Source organism: Periophthalmus magnuspinnatus, chromosome 1 (genome assembly GCF_009829125.3).
Source record: "Periophthalmus magnuspinnatus isolate fPerMag1 chromosome 1, fPerMag1.2.pri, whole genome shotgun sequence".
Lineage (NCBI taxonomy): Eukaryota > Metazoa > Chordata > Actinopteri > Gobiiformes > Gobiidae > Periophthalmus > Periophthalmus magnuspinnatus.
In genome coordinates, this window is record NC_047126.1 from 10156981 (window position 1) to 10172828 (window position 15848).

Below are 15848 nucleotides of genomic sequence, written 5' to 3' on the forward strand. Positions count from 1 at the left end.
AGAATAAAAGTGATTTTGCATTAAGAAAAAGAACACTTAAAAAAAAACAAAAAAAAACAATGTATTGAATTGTAAGTGGCTGTTTAGCGCATAGACAGAGAAGCCAGATATGTCAATCAAATATGTGCTACAGAAAAAACAACAACTTTAGAGCAAACCCTTTTAAGACTGTCACCACCTGACCGCGCCAACTCAACACATTGACAAAATTACACAAAAAGAGAAAAAGTACTAAAAAATGAAATACTTAATGAACAATGCCCCATTTAAAAAAAAAAAATCTTGTGAGGCCACTGTATTTTAAAATGGAGAATATGCCAATGTTTTAAAAAGTGCATAAGAGCAGCAGCATTGCTGGGACAGTGTGGGACGACAGAATTGTGAATGAAAGGGTAAAGGATTCATTTGAACCCATTAAAAAGACTTAAAGTAATAACGAGGTGTGGAGAAAGAGTTACCTGCCAATGTTTTATTATTAAACCTTTTTGAAGCATTGATACACTCAGAAAATGCTCCAGAACCCCTTAAAACGCTTGATATGTGGATCAGTGATCAGAAGGATGACAGCTGTGCAGCCCAACACTGAAGAGAATATCAAACAAGTAAACAAACTAAAATTGCACTAAAGGCAACAACCAAGATTGGTACATAAAAAAAACATAATTTATCCCATTACCTGCATATGCTGGCCTTTTCAATACCTGTTTGTCACATACAAAGCAGTGGAGACAGTAGGTCATTATACCACCATCTTCAACAAAGTCCCTCCTGCTTTTTTAAGCACGTGTGATTGGCATTTCTCATATGTATACATTACGAGCATGTTTAACAACTACTGCTGCTATTTGTCAAAAAAAAGATACTCAATCATTCTATTTTACAACTGATATCATTGAACAAATCAATGAGACAGAAAAAATACAAGTAAAAACAGCAGGATTAAAAAAAAATACTGAAATAATTTATATATTTGTTTTTGTATGGACAATTTCGCTTCGAAATGAACCGCAGGTCCACTCTAAACATAGGCACATTATTTAAAAAAATGTAAAAATAATGTACAAAACCTAAAAAGGAACTGGTATCATTAGACCTTTGTTCTCTATGGTCCAGACACAGAGGGCCCGATAGAGAACCATGACAACATGTAAAAAGGGCATTTCAAAATAAAAGGAAACACAAGGACAGTCGTATAGTTACAGTTATGGCAGCAGCAGGAAATGTGACGTTCAAAGACTGGTCTGTCTCTGCATACAGTTGTATCCTTGCTCTCGTCATAGATGCTTTAAGTACTGTAAATACATTGGCAATGGGAGCACATTTTATATGGTCACAAAGACTTTTGCCACTCAGCTCACAGTAACTCAATATATAGAAATTTATATATCTTCAGTTTTGGCAAAGAAATGGAAATAGTTTCCTTTATACGGAATGCAACATGAGTGGGACGTGGCCGAGGTCCAGTCGGGTCCATGATCGACTGGAGCACAAAGTCTCCACATTTTGGCTGTAGCGCCCCCTGCTCCTCTCCAGCCCAAATCTGCTGCCCCCTGCTGGTCCTGTTCTGTCTTTACAGTGCATCATACAGGACTGGGGGCGGCCAGGCTGCGGCGCAGAGCATTTTGGGTCAGAAAAGCAAAACAAAGATATGTTCAAACCATGGCACGGTACGGGCCCTGCATCTTGAGGAACTGGATGATGAAGGAAGGCCCTCCTGCAACGATCTGCGGCGGCAGGTGGCTGAGCGGACAGTTCTCGATGCTCATGATGGTCAGTTTACTGCACAGGGCCAGCTCAAACGGCAAGCTGTGCAGGTTGGGGTTGTCGTTTAGGTACAGCTCCTCCAGGTTCTCCAGTGTTCCTGAAAATATAAACCAAGCAATAGATACAAGTCGTCATGTAGGAATTCAACTGAACTTTTTATAATCATGAAATCTGACTTGACCTGAGTGATTTAAGATGTTTTTATTTAATAAAATGCACTCCATTACTACATAGAGATTAATGGTATGTGCAGCTGTGGCAACAGTAGTAGCCTACCACCACAGAGTATGGAGTGAATGAATAATGCAATGTAAAGTGCTTTTGGTGTCTTGAAAAGTGCTATATACAATTCCAATGCATTATTATTTAAAAAAAAAAAAAAAGAGTTCAGGAGTTCAAAGTTGCAGACCTTCAATTGACCCCCTGAAAGTGACAACTCACAGGTATAATTGAAATCTGTACCCAGTCTGAATACTCTATAAATACACCCCCTTTTTAATCTCTAGCTTAACTCTTAGCCAGGCCATAACCAGACTAGTGTCTGTCCAGGGGAGGGGGCTGAGCTTAGATAGTGGTGAGTCCTGCTGGCTATCTGTCTTATGGACAAAGAGGTAAAGAGCATATGATTGGAGCTCTCACCGATCTCCTCAGGCAGGTGCTGCAGCAAGTTCTCCCCCAGGCCCAGGTGTGTCAAGTTGGTGAGATGCCCAATGCCCCTGGGTAACGTGGTTAGCTGGTTATTGGTCAAAACCAATTTCTGTAAAACAGAAAAGGAAAGAAAGTAAACCTTGTTATTTGACCATTATACTTACTTAATATTACACACCAGAGAATATTAAAACTCACATGTAAATCTTTGAGATAAGCGATTTCATTGGGCAAAGATTCCAACTTGTTTTCCTCCAAATCAAGCTCCCTGAGCTTTCTCAGGTTCCCAATACCATGCGGTAGCTTCTTGAGGAGATTGTTGGACAGTATTAAGACCTACGTAGATATTAAAATAGCCATGAGTATCTTCAAATCTGGTGATCCAAATGTTGAAAGAACATTAACTGAAGGAGACAGCCCATGCTACAAGTCCCTGTACCAATGACCCTCTGTACTGTCCCACATGAGACATGTGAGAGGGTCTGCTCACCTCCAGAGACACCAGCCCACACACATCCTCAGGGATCTTGGTCAGCTGATTAGTGGCCAAGTTAAGCTCCACCATGCTCGTCCATGTGCCAAAGTCCAGCGGCAGAGACGTTAGCTGGTTGTCCTAGGGACCGTACACAATTAATTGGCATAATAGATGATATCAAGGAAAATGTCTGCGCATTAAAAACTTATAACACACAATGTATTTCATTGTGAAAGAGATAATTAAAAAGGCAGAGGGATGATATATGTTCTGGCCAGTGCAAACTGTCATTGTGTTCTTGGGCAAAACCCTTCACCCACCTTGCTTAGTATGAATGTGAGTGATTGGTGGGTGGTGGTTTGAGGGGCCGATGGGGCAGATTGGCAGCCTTGGGAGCCTATTGTAGCTACAAAAGTATCTTCTCATCACCAGGTATGTAGTGAATGAATAATGCAATATAAAACGTACAAGTTTTTTTTTTTTTTATATAAATATCTATCCATCTCTAAATATCTATCTATATCTATATATAATATCTATCTATATATACACACAGGCACACAGGCACACAGATACATACATATTTAATATGTGTTGTGTATAATATATAGGTAAATATAATGCATTATTTTTGTTATTGTTGGAAAAAGCACTTACCTTCATGTTCAGTTTGCTCAGCACTCGAGCCCTGGAGAAGATGCCAAATGGGATCTTGTTGATGCGGTTGTGCTCCATATTGAGAGAGTAAATGGTGGAGAACTGGGACGGGCCGCCCACAGGATAGGACTGAAAGCAGTTCCTCGCTAGCGTCAGACTGGTCAGGTTCACCAGACTGGACAAGAGCCCCTACAAGCACAGAGTAACACACATGAACATACAAAACAGTGTGCTCATTTTGTATTACCATTATTTTCTTGCAAAACATAAATCAGACCAAAATGAGGTAAACACTTAGAACCATTACACATGCTTCCATCCCCTTTTATATTTGATCGCAATCAAAGCATTTTTAATGTTTAAACCCAAGCAGTCATCTATGTGTGCTTACCTCTGGCAACACTGAAATGTTATTGTTTTCCAGGTTTAGCTCCTCCAGTTCTCGACATCTGGCTAATGATCTGGGGATTGCGGACAATCTATTATATCTCAGGCCTAAACGATTTAGGCTTGCAAGGTTTCCTGCAACATCAACAAAAACCTGAGTGAGAACTCGGCTTTTATCTGAAAAAAGAAAGATGAATGCTGCTGTTGTTTGGTACCTATGGTCTCAGGCAGGTCCAGCAGTTCGTTGTGCTGCAGGTCCAGGTTGGTGATCTGGGTGCAGTTCCCGATCTCTTTGGGGAGGTGCTCCAGCTGATTATGGGCCACATCCAGAGTGATCAGGCTGCACAGCTCCCCTGGACACAGGCGTAATTCAGTGCATTACATTACAGACAGTTAACAAAGGTCTGCCACATAACACACAAAGATAGTGTTCACTAAACACAAAAGGACCTGAAAATGTCAGTTTCAGTAATGAAAGCAAAGGGTCTCACCTATCTCGGCTGGCAGCTGCTTGATTTTGTTCTCGCGGATGCTAAGCATGGTGAGCTTGGACAGGTTGCGGATGTCTTTCTCGACGGTGGTGATGCGGTTGAAGCGCAGGTAGAGCGTGGTGAGCGAGCTGAGGCGGTAGACCACAGCGGGGATCTCCCGCAGCTTGTTGTGGCGCAGGTCCAGCATGCGCAGCTTCTTCAGAGAGTCCAAGGACTCGGGCAGGCTGGTCAGAGAGTTCTCACTTAGGGCCAGAGTGACCAGCCCAGACAGGCAGCCCACCTCGGCCGGCAGACTCTGCAGCTTGTTGCTGTAGAGGTAGAGCTCGGCCAGCTGAGTCAGCTCTTTGATGGAGGTGGGCAGCATGTGGATGGAGCGCTTGGACAGGTCCAGCCTCATAGAGTTCTCCTCCCTACACTTGTTGAGCTCTTTGATCACCTCAGCATTGCTCGACTTTTTCCGCGTCCCTGGAGCCGGGTTGGGCCGTTTAATGGTGTTATCGACAGAAAAGGCCACACCCGGCGGTGCGCTGCTGGTGTCCTTCTTTCCTTCTTTGGCATCTTTCCCTTTGGTCTTGGACTCTTTACCTCCGTCTTTCACTAATGCGGCCAGAGCCTTGCCCTCCTTCTCCCTGTCCTTTCCAGGACCTCCTTTAGGGTCCTTCTCTTTAGATTCTTTTTCTTTGCCTAAAGTACTACTCATGTCGACGATGCGGGGTGTCCCACAGAGCTGCTCATGGGGTCTCTGTCCCGTCACTTATTTGGGACAAAACAGACAGACAAAACAGTGGGAGACACCATCCTGGTGCTGGGCACACGATTGAGTTTATCCTTCGAGGCAATGCCTTTTTAGACACTTTTGAGACTTTGCTAAAATGCCATGGAAGAAAAAATCCTTTGAAGTGGCAGAACTGTGGCATCCATGGGCCACATGCTTCACAATCTGGGACCTTTGAGGAGAATTCTTTCAGGCTGCAAAAGGCCTTTTTAATCCTTTGTAGAACTGCTGTTGAAAAACATAAAGAACAATTATTTATATTCTGAATGTCGCTACAGTATTGATGTGTTCATTTAAGCACTAAAGGTGATGAGTAAGTGTGAACTATTATTTTGACCACATTTAGAATTATTTTGTGGAATGCAGCAGAAAAAATGATATCACAATGTTGTTATTCTGGTTTTTAAATGTGATCATTTAATGTAAATAGGACTTCAGCCAGCTCAAATAGTTATACAACCAAATAACCTTTGACAGGGCTGTTGCAAAACATGATAATACATGATACTACCTGCACTTAATGCTCCATGAACACAAAACAGTTGTTCTGAGTTCATGAAGACAGAAATGCCTCACAACTGCAGGTGTGCCCGGTGTTTAAAACACATCCACATAGAGAGAATATATAGCACAAGCTAACGCTAACTCACTCAGCTAAACAAACATGGGTCTGTGGTGTTGACGTTGCTGGGAGCCGACAGCCGCACCTTCACATGCGGCTGCTCTGTTTGGCCCAGGATCAGAGCAGAGAGAAAGGTTAGGAGTGCTGCGAGGAATCTGCAGAGGTGGCCTTCAAAGCCCAACAGCACCAGGTCATGTGACCTTTGGAAGAGACGCGTTGGGTCAATAGCAGCCCCCCTTCCCTTTAAAAGGCACCACACTTTTGTAAATAAAAAAAACAACAACCAAGGTTTCCCTCATCACAGGCCTAGGTGGAGATATTTATTAACAGAAATGAGAAGAGCCAGGCCAGTCAAACCACAGGGGCCACATAAACTAAACTGTGCAACTAACTTCCTTTTACGGTCTGTGCACTGTGTGTGTCCCAGCCAGGCATCAGTCTGAGCTTCAGCAGCCACGGAAACTCTCTTTCCTTCATCTGACATAAGAAAGCCAGGAGTTAGCTTATACCATAACTTTCTATTTTATTTCACCTTACCATTTACAGGTCAGACCAAAGCTCTTTGTGTTTTTGTGATAACATGAAGCTACTCTCAAGCCAAATGCAGGAGTTGACTCAAACCGAAGGCCACTTATTTCCCACAAAAGTCTAATGAAGTTCCATTAAGATAATCTAGGATTCAACTGATAGTGCGCTGCTTTGGCCAAAGCCTAACTGTTTCCTGCATTTGTTTTTCCATCAGAATGCCTCTTACATAATATCAGAATTGCATTAATGGTTGCTAATCAGATCACACACACAATATTGATACTAAAGCAAAAGGGAGGGGGAAGTAAACACAAAAGATATTTAACAGCTGCTTCTGTTTACTACCATGTACTAGAGCAACATTTTTAAATCAGTGTATTTAATATAAACTACAGAGATTCTCACAAAAAGTCAACAATAACTATAGATTAAGCAGAAAACAGCAGGGCTGAGGTGGCAGGACGCTGTTAGCTTGGAGGCTACATGAGCCAATGGCAAATCCGTAGAAACAGATTACAGACGAAACAGTACAGGTCAGGAAAGTCAATACTTTCCTGTCCTGGAGATTATTTGATTTACTGTTACATAATATGACCACCATCTGAACATGTCATTGTTGGGACAACCATAAGAGTAGAGGCACAAGTCAGAATATGCAAATAGCCCATGCTCAGAAATGAGACGAGTAACATCAGTGCCTTAAACAGAAAAAGTGGACATCCTAAACTGTTGTGTGGGAAAAGTCCTGAAACTGTCATGATACAGTCAAAGGGTATGGCCGAAATGAGTAAACACAACATCTTGCGCTTGCACATACGCGGGCACTATATACTACTCACGACACATTATATTTAACATGGCGTACAATCCTAATCAAAACCAACTTAAACAACTCACTCCAAGTGCAGTGAAATAAATAAAAAAAACAGTAACCGTTTCTTGTTTCCTTTCCCGACACTGTATACAACTGTATAAAACGTAGCTTAAATCAAACCCTGAAAGTGTCCCAGTTATGAGGATTGGTTTGCGTTATAACATTTTTGTCAGACCATACAACCTAACCCTGCCTCAGTACTGACAACAAGGCAGGAAATAGTGGGAGCTCAGCTAAACGTCAACAGCACAGCAAACGTCAGTAATGCCAAGCTGCTAAAAGCTAAAAGCTAATGCTAGCAGATCCATCGCCATAGACATGTATAGGTCTACGGCTAATGCAGCTAACTCTCTTAGCAAATGCTCCTGCGAGTCAAACGAGAGACAGGACTCCAACCAAAAAATAACACACAGGAAACAGTGTCATTGTGTGCATACACATCATTTTGTATACTGTTCTGTTTTGAGTTAGAAAACTTTCCAAAGTGTAGGCAAAGGCCCGATGAAAGCGACTTCACACCGAGCCGTCCTCCGTGAGTTTGACCGAGAGAGGAGATCGCTGCTGCGGTCAGCTGAGCGCTCATAGGTGCCTGCCGCTGACGGAGAACCACTTGCTGTCAGGATCTCATCGAGCAAATATATGACACACTCCAAATGTAAAACTAACTTATGTTATTGTGTTGAAGGTAAGACGAAAAAAGAAAACACACTGAAAAACAGCGGCCATTCCGAAGCTGAACAAAAGAGTGCGTTCGTTCTCACCACCGAAAATTGACACTTTGAGGCTATACCCTTAATAATAAGACACTGACAGCGTCGCTATCTCTCAAAGAATGCAAATCAATGTAGTTAGAGTGAGGCGACTCGCTGTTGTTGTGATAATATAAGTGTTTTTACCTTCAGAGGTGTGACTCCGCCATCCTTGCTGCTTCCTCCTCTTTCCCTGCTCTGCTCCGCTCCCTCCCGCCCCTGTCACCAAACTGCGTCATTCACACGCCTCAGCGCTGCTATCGCGAGACTGAGAGGTACATTCCTATGGTAAAAATCCTGAACAGCGCATATAAATATATAGGCCGATTTTTGAGACGCATTTTTTCTTGCTTAGCCATAGAGAAAAGACATAGAATATCCATGGTTAGGTCCATTTTGTACTACCTAGTTACAAAGCATTAGAAATAAAAGTCAAAACTGGGATTTAACACTCCTATACACTATAGTATACTGCCTAATAATCCCGACAGTCTGCGTGAATACAAACACATTTAATGTTGCTATGTATTAGTGCACTATATCTATATGGCCAAATCCACTGATAATAAAACAGTTCATTGTACATAATTTAGAACCTGTTTGTATTTTTCTCATAAGAAACTGAGGACAAAAAAAAAAAGATCACCTGAAAAAGTTTGTCGTGCGCAAATTATAAATTATAATTTTCACTAAATTAACTGTATGTTCCCTGAGACGTTACTTACAATCACCACTAGATGTCATAGCACACCAAAAAAAAAAAAAAAAAAAAAAAAAAAAAAAACTTGGTCACGTGATTCTCCCGGAACTGCTGTCTGGACAACTACTGTAGCTAATCTTTGTAGACGTTTGTGGATTAACATTTTACGTTTTGAATTCATTAATTTAACTCATACACACGATAAATTGTTTTACCTTACTAAAATCACTGCAAATAAGTCAACTGGAACGTGCGTAAGTACAAATTAAAAAGAAATGCGTTAGCATGTTACCTTTTGTTAACACATTCTTCATTAGCGTTATATCGGTATCTTAATCAAATTACACAGATTAATAGATCGATATCCTATTAATGTGGTTGTTGGGTGTAATTATAGCGTTGAGAAAATTACAGTTTGTTTTAACGATATTGCTAGCAGAGTTTTGTTCCATCCAACATATGCGTAACGTTATACCAACTGATTGAAGTAGTAGTAACTAGTGTAGCAATCACCCTCAAACTCATGCAAAACATGACATTTCTACCTGTCTCAACAGAGTGCCCAGAGTGCAACATGCCAGAAGTGAAGTCTATATTCAGAGAAGTGCTGCCTAAACAAGGTCTGTACTATCAGGCCATTTGGAGACAATGGTCTGTTTGTGGAGTTCAGCACAACATGTGAACTGTTGAGAATTTTGCAAAAGCATGCAGAATTGTCAGTGGATCCACTCTTATGTCCTTTTACAGTCTATGCATCACTACCCCAGCTTCTAAATGACCAACCTTTATCTGTCAGAGAGCATAATAAACTATAACTATATTTATTTCTTCATTTTTAATTGTATAGGACAGCTTTCCATGGAGGATGTCCCTACAATGGTGTTGTGCAAGCCAAAGCTTCTCCCTTTGAAGTCTGTGACACTGGAGAAATTGGAGAAGATGCAGACCGAGGCTCAAGAGGCCATCAGGCAGCAGGAAGTGTCACTGAAGGAGCAGGGTTAGTGATAGCATGGACAATGGAATCACATTGTATGTTTGAGCAAAAAGGTTGAATTCTAGGGTTGGACAACTGTGTGGGCATTTTAGTGTTTGTCAGTTATTGTAATTCTCCAAGGAATTTATATATGTATAGTACTATGTATAAAGGAAACAATTAAAGTAACAACTCTGTCTTCTTATGTTATAACCCTTTATTATAAAGCTCTTGTCACAAACTTGTCATGACTGTACAAACACTGCTTACTAGAAAACCAAAGGTGGCAGTGAAACCAAGAAAATACTGTGTACGGAATTAACAACATGGAATGACTGACACTGAGAGGAGTGGCACTTTAAGGGCTAGCTTATGTAAATGTTTGCATTAAACAGCAGGTTATCAATTTTTTTCAATCAAAGTGCTTTTTTTTCTTCATACCACACCTTCATTTGGTAATGCATTCTTTTACTAGAGGGAGAAAATGTGTGCCCAACCATTTCAAAAATATGCATGATGTAGAAAAGTAGCTTCATCTTCTTGGCACAATAAATGACACTTTAGCAGCTTTCAAGTTTAATAATTCCACCGTCTCCTTCGCTGACAAACCTCTTTCTGCCTCTGTGAGAAATATTTAAAAGTCTTTTTTTTTTTTCATTTTAAAATAAATGTGTTATTTGCTGTATTATAACTTACCGAGAGGGACAAAGATCTCTTAGTCTCACATTAATAATCCCAGTACTCAAGCTTTTATCAACAAACTGTTCCAGGATGAAGTAAGCACGAGGAGCATCTATGTTTATTTCTGCTATGTCCATGTACACTCTTTCATAGCCCTGTGAAAAGGAAAAAAGTTAAACATTTGTAATGTGTTGTCAACTTGTCCTGTAGTAACAAATATGAACACTAAGGGGCAACCTACCCTTCTCAGTTGGTCCACAGTAATAATGGTAGATTCACAGAGAGACTTCAGCAGATTAAGAACCATATCCAAAGTCCTCTCTCCTTTTGATTCCAGTACCATTACAATGGCCTATTTGTGTAAAGATATGTTAGAAAATTCTGGAAAAACAGTTAATTTAAATGATGAAAAAAATATTTTACCTCATAAACAAACTCGTGATGAAAATGTGGAACCTCCAGTTCTCGCAGACATCTCTCAGCCTCTTTTATGTCCCCAGAAAGAATGAACTCTTTAAGAAGAAGGTTCATCTGAAGGGAATGATAGTTACATTATGTATAACTACTAATTACATGATATTAAGGCATTACAAAGCACAGTGCTCTTCACCTCTCGAATGAGCTGCACAACTGGTCTCTGTCCCCCACCGGTACCCCACTGACTGTCGAGTCGGAGACCCCCTTTACTCATCTTGAGAAGCACAGCAGCTCTGTCCAAAGCTGCCCTGGAGATCGCATCAGAGGGAAGTTTGATGTCTTGTCTTAGTGACTGACAATGTTATGTTTAACTACATACAACAATTCCTTTTCACAAAATTATGATGTCATCTGGGAATCATGGAAAACAAACACACATCACACACAGTGGTCATACCTTGTGTATTCACAGTCAACTTTGCCTTTGTAGCCATCAATGTAGCTCCTCGACAGAATTTTGTCATGGACAGCACGTGCAATGAATTGGCCCACCAACTGCAAAGAGATCCAAAATAAACAAAACAAGCAAAATAATATTGGCAATATCTTCAACTTGTTTAATTTGGCCGATTAAACAATAATGATGTGCTCTTAAAGTTTATAGGTTGCTTATTATTTATGTGGGTATGTGACTTGGGGAATCCCAACAGAAATTAGATGAAAACAAATGAATATTGAAAAATAAACTGTGAGGCATTATTAAGGAAAAAGCCTCACAGAGGTGCAGGGCAGAAATGACTGGAGCCATATTGACATGAGGCAGATAGCGTTGGGGCTGGCTGTGCTGAGTTTGCACTTTGCCAAAACAATGACCAGAGTCTGTGTCTACTCAGGCTAAAAAGAGCTCAAATACACACCACACTAAACCTCTCTTTCACACAAAGACCCTGGAGTTTGCGGTCCTAGACTTTAAGGTTTAAAAATAAAAATCAGAATAGAGCAAAGCATACTGTGGAAATAAGGCACTGTAAATGTAGCATCCATGTCCTGTTCATGCTGCTCTTTTTGTCAGGGATTGCCTCACTCAACTATATATTTTTTCACAGTGGAAGTCTGTCCTGATGCAGCAGAGAGGCATGGCCAGGGACATATAAACAGTTTTGTGCTCAGGTAGCAAGTGAACTTCAACAGTGAAACTGAAAAACTAAAACAATTCATTCACATACTTAAACCACTGCTGCAGTCACAGTTTGGGAATTAAAAAAGCAAACATTCAAACTGTACTGACTAGGGATGTCTTAATATTTTTTTAGGGCAATCTCCATGGCAATATTCAGAATGACAGAATGGCAACCCATCAGGAATGTTCAGAAACGTACCTGTTGTTAAACAGTAATAGATAAAGGTGCACATATGTCACTTAATACACTTGTATAGAAGTGTATTTCTATTCCCTTTATTTAATCAGCTCTTAAAAAAATAAAATAAAAACATAAATAAACCATATTCTCGATTTTACACTATCTCCAAACTACGACTGCGATATTAGTGATTTTTCACTCACCTCTAATTCTAATAATTTTCACAAACACTGACATAAAAGCTTGGATTGGTGAGAGATTTTGCTAGCTCACCTGAGGTGCTCCGGGTGTGTCCAGGACCAGATCGGGGAGCTCCTGCAGCAGTCTATCAAAGGAGCACTCCATGTCGCTGTGAGTGAGCACTGGCCCACACAGGTCGGCCAGCAGACGGGACGCTAGCTCTCGGTGACTGGCTTTAGACTCTAGGGCTAGTGCCACAGCCAAGGGGGGCACCTCACTGCGCATGGGCCCAAGGTTCAGGTCAGCCAGCAGCTCCTGAACACACCAGCTCTCATGTTAGTTTGTGAATCCGATAACACTCTGCCAGAGTTTTACCCCCAAAATAGCACTTACAATTACTTCATTTGTGTCTCCATGTTCAAAGTACTCTTGTACTATGGGTGTAAGCGTCTTCTCAAAGTCCCTCTCATCCAGCGGAGGTACCACAGTCTCATACACACAATTTTCCTACAAACACAGCAAACCAAATCTGTATCACATTCTGAATCCACTTTTATCAATTAGACAATCTGAGGAACTGGGTAAGAAAATATTTGCCAACTGTACAAACATTGCTCTTTTCATTGACTCTGGGTAGTGGTTAAAATGTACTACGTAAATACAATTTATACACTTTACTTGAAAATGACATCTCCATAAGATATTGACATTTACCTGAGCTTCATCATAGTTGGGGTCCTTCTCATCCACCAGAACAGGCTCATATACCTCTCCTGATCTGCCCCATACTCCTTTGCCACCTGCTCCACCTGTGCAACAGGTACAGAAACAATGATATCTGATACTGGCCGTTGCAATGTAATACACTATTAAAAGTGATCTGATCTAGTGTTAAATAAAAAAACAACACACTGTCATCACAGGGAAATGTATGTCAAAGTCATTGGTCACTGGTTAATCCTGTGAAACTGTTACATTTAGGAGTCAACAGACACATGGTAATCTTCTTTGCACATATTACACAAACAAACATCTGTTATGTCTGACAAGCACATTAACAGATCTTTAGGAGCTTTAAGAAGCGCAGGCCCAAAGCAGCTTGTGGGACATTCTTTCAAATCTTAAGAGGTCATTCCCACTGTCTGGCACAGCATGTTTTTAAAACCTATAGATGAAAAGATGTACATTGGCCATGAACACTGTACTAGCCTTTATAGAGCTGGAAGCATGAACCCTTAAAACTGAAAAGTCAGGTCAAATGACAGGGCTCCATTGAAGTGGTACAACTGTTATGTAACCACTAAACAGACAAGAGGAGGGCTGCTACACTTCCCCTGCCAAACTGATGTCTGTATTCACCCAAATCACAAAATGTACTAAAAAACATTCAAGTACATTTTAGCTATCTTTTCTGTAAAAAACATTTTTAAAAGATGAAAGGGTTTATTTGATCAAAGTTCAAACAATATGATAATGCATCATACTACATTGATGAGTTGCAATTTGTCTTTCAGTATAGCTCGAATTATTGTTCTTAATGTGTATACCTTTCTTTGGTAGTCCTCTGCCCTTTCCCAGTCTGGACTTTCTGTCCAAAAGTTTGTTTTTGGGACTTGTGGGGGCGGTGCTGGTTCCTCTGATGATGTCTCCAGTATCACTGAGAGAGTCTCCTCGGCCCGAGTCCCGGGAGGAGTTCTTTCTCAGCTTCCTCTTGGCTTTGGCCTTGAGACGGGCCTCGTGGATGCTGTTGCTTGAAGAGGAGATCCAGTTGCCATTGACCTCAACATTAAGGTTTTTGTTGGAGACTCCCCCATTGTCCTCATCTCCAGAGACAAAAGAGTCACTCAGGTCATCAGCCTCTGAAGGTGACAAGAAAATGTCTCATTATAACAAACTACACTTCTTTTGATGCAGTACAATGATGCTCATAAGTCAGAACACATAAGACAAATTATGCATATGACAAAAAACAAAACGAACCACTTCTGTATAAAAAAGGCACAACTGGAATGCATTATCAATACGTTCTATTTCAGTAACAGCAATCTGAACCTGTGCAAAACTCACCCACGGGGTTTGCATTGAGCCAGGCCTGACAATCAGCTGCCATAATCACAACAATATACGTGCAAATTGAGAGGTGCAAAATCAAACTTCCAAATTCAACCTGTAACAATAAAAACGTTTATTGCAACACAGGTTAAAAACATGCCGAGGCAAGTAAATAAAGATCACTCAATAATGCCACCCTCCCCTCCCCATTCAAACCAGTTGTGTTGATAAACAAAAGCTAATAGGTTAGCTAAGAGGGATGCAAAGAGCTGCGTCAAAGACAAAAATGCTACCTCAGCTGCACAGTTGTACTAAAATTAACTGATGAGATGCACGACCTAAGATCATTATAACAAGTACGGACAATGTGTTCGCTGCAGGCTGACGTTGTGAGGATGCACATTCAATTGCGCTGCGTTTATTCGATATACGACTCTTTTAACATGGCAAACGATCGTTACGTGTAACTAATTGCTGCAGTTAAAATGTGAAAACACACCGAACGCATTACAGTCACTATCTAGTCAAACAAAACAGAAGAACGTAAAGAATCAAACACTCACCGTGTCTCCGAGCTTCAAAACTCCGATACGACGTTGTTTTTGTTTTATCTACCCAGTAACCAGAGCCCGTGCCTCCGTGTTTCTCTTTTCCGATTGGCTAAAGAGCAGCGGGGGTTTAAAGAAGACAGCCAATAGAAAATCACCACGGGATTTTATTTTCTTCTGGCAAATTCTGTGATGTAATGGTACTTAGAGCTCGTGGAAATACTACCCCCTGTCGGTGACACACATAATTATTGTTAACCCTAGACACAAACCTGGTTAATTACAGAAACGAAATATCTATGGAGATGATAAATAATTAGTCCCAAACACAAGATTAGATTGTAAAAATAGTCACTAGCTTGTATCTGTAAGTAACTTTAGTATGTGGGTTTCATATGACATCTCAACACTTCAAACCTATATTACTGCAAATGACAGGTGTGAGTATTTTTTCATGAAAACTGAGTTAACATAATTTAAAGATTCTTCCAAAACCCCTACCATTTATTTATTTATTTATTTATTTTGTAGTTTTATCATTTTGGTGAAGTTCGTAGGTTTATTTTCTGGTTGGACGCGACAATTCCATAACTGTTACCTAGCAACCATAATGTTAACAAGGTCCAGAACTTGTATAATCATACAATAGTTATGATTAAACGATGATTATTTTGTTAAATGATGGTTTATACTGTCTTATACTGTCCTTCTTTATTCGTAAATTGGCCCTGCATTTTGGATTGAGTTTTCAGCGTTGATGATTTAGGCAGAGGGATTCTGTTGTAAAACTCAACGTACTTTTGGTATTTTTGTACTTGTACCTCTCAACTTTTTTTTTTTTTTCCCCCCACAAACCGCTACTTGATAGTTATTTACACAGGTACTATCCACCCAAACCAAGTCATAATTAGACAAAGATGAAAACCTGTCATATTTAATGTAGTTGGTAACCTGCTAAAAATCATA

General features: G+C 40.5%; 2 protein-coding genes across 2 annotated transcripts; both read right to left on the bottom strand.

Annotated features, from left to right (window-relative positions):
• Positions 1-454: 454 nt before the first annotated feature.
• shoc2 (SHOC2 leucine rich repeat scaffold protein) lies at positions 455-8220 on the bottom strand. Its single transcript, XM_033975315.2, has 9 exons — positions 8118-8220; positions 4423-5425; positions 4147-4284; positions 3936-4066; positions 3545-3733; positions 2903-3025; positions 2611-2748; positions 2404-2521; positions 455-1861 (listed from the first exon to the last, which is right to left on the bottom strand). The coding sequence occupies exons 2-9, from the start codon at positions 5120-5122 to the stop codon at positions 1653-1655; spliced, it is 1746 nt and encodes a 581-aa protein (XP_033831206.1). The 5' UTR covers positions 5123-5425; positions 8118-8220; the 3' UTR covers positions 455-1652.
• Positions 8221-9842: 1622 nt separating this feature from the next.
• On the bottom strand, positions 9843-14973 carry pdcd4b (programmed cell death 4b). Its single transcript, XM_033971354.2, has 12 exons — positions 14898-14973; positions 14350-14449; positions 13830-14141; positions 12997-13091; positions 12676-12789; positions 12376-12597; positions 11199-11296; positions 10935-11049; positions 10748-10855; positions 10566-10676; positions 10340-10479; positions 9843-10264 (listed from the first exon to the last, which is right to left on the bottom strand). The coding sequence occupies exons 2-12, from the start codon at positions 14390-14392 to the stop codon at positions 10204-10206; spliced, it is 1419 nt and encodes a 472-aa protein (XP_033827245.1). The 5' UTR covers positions 14393-14449; positions 14898-14973; the 3' UTR covers positions 9843-10203.
• Between the last annotated feature and the right edge of the window lie 875 nt (positions 14974-15848).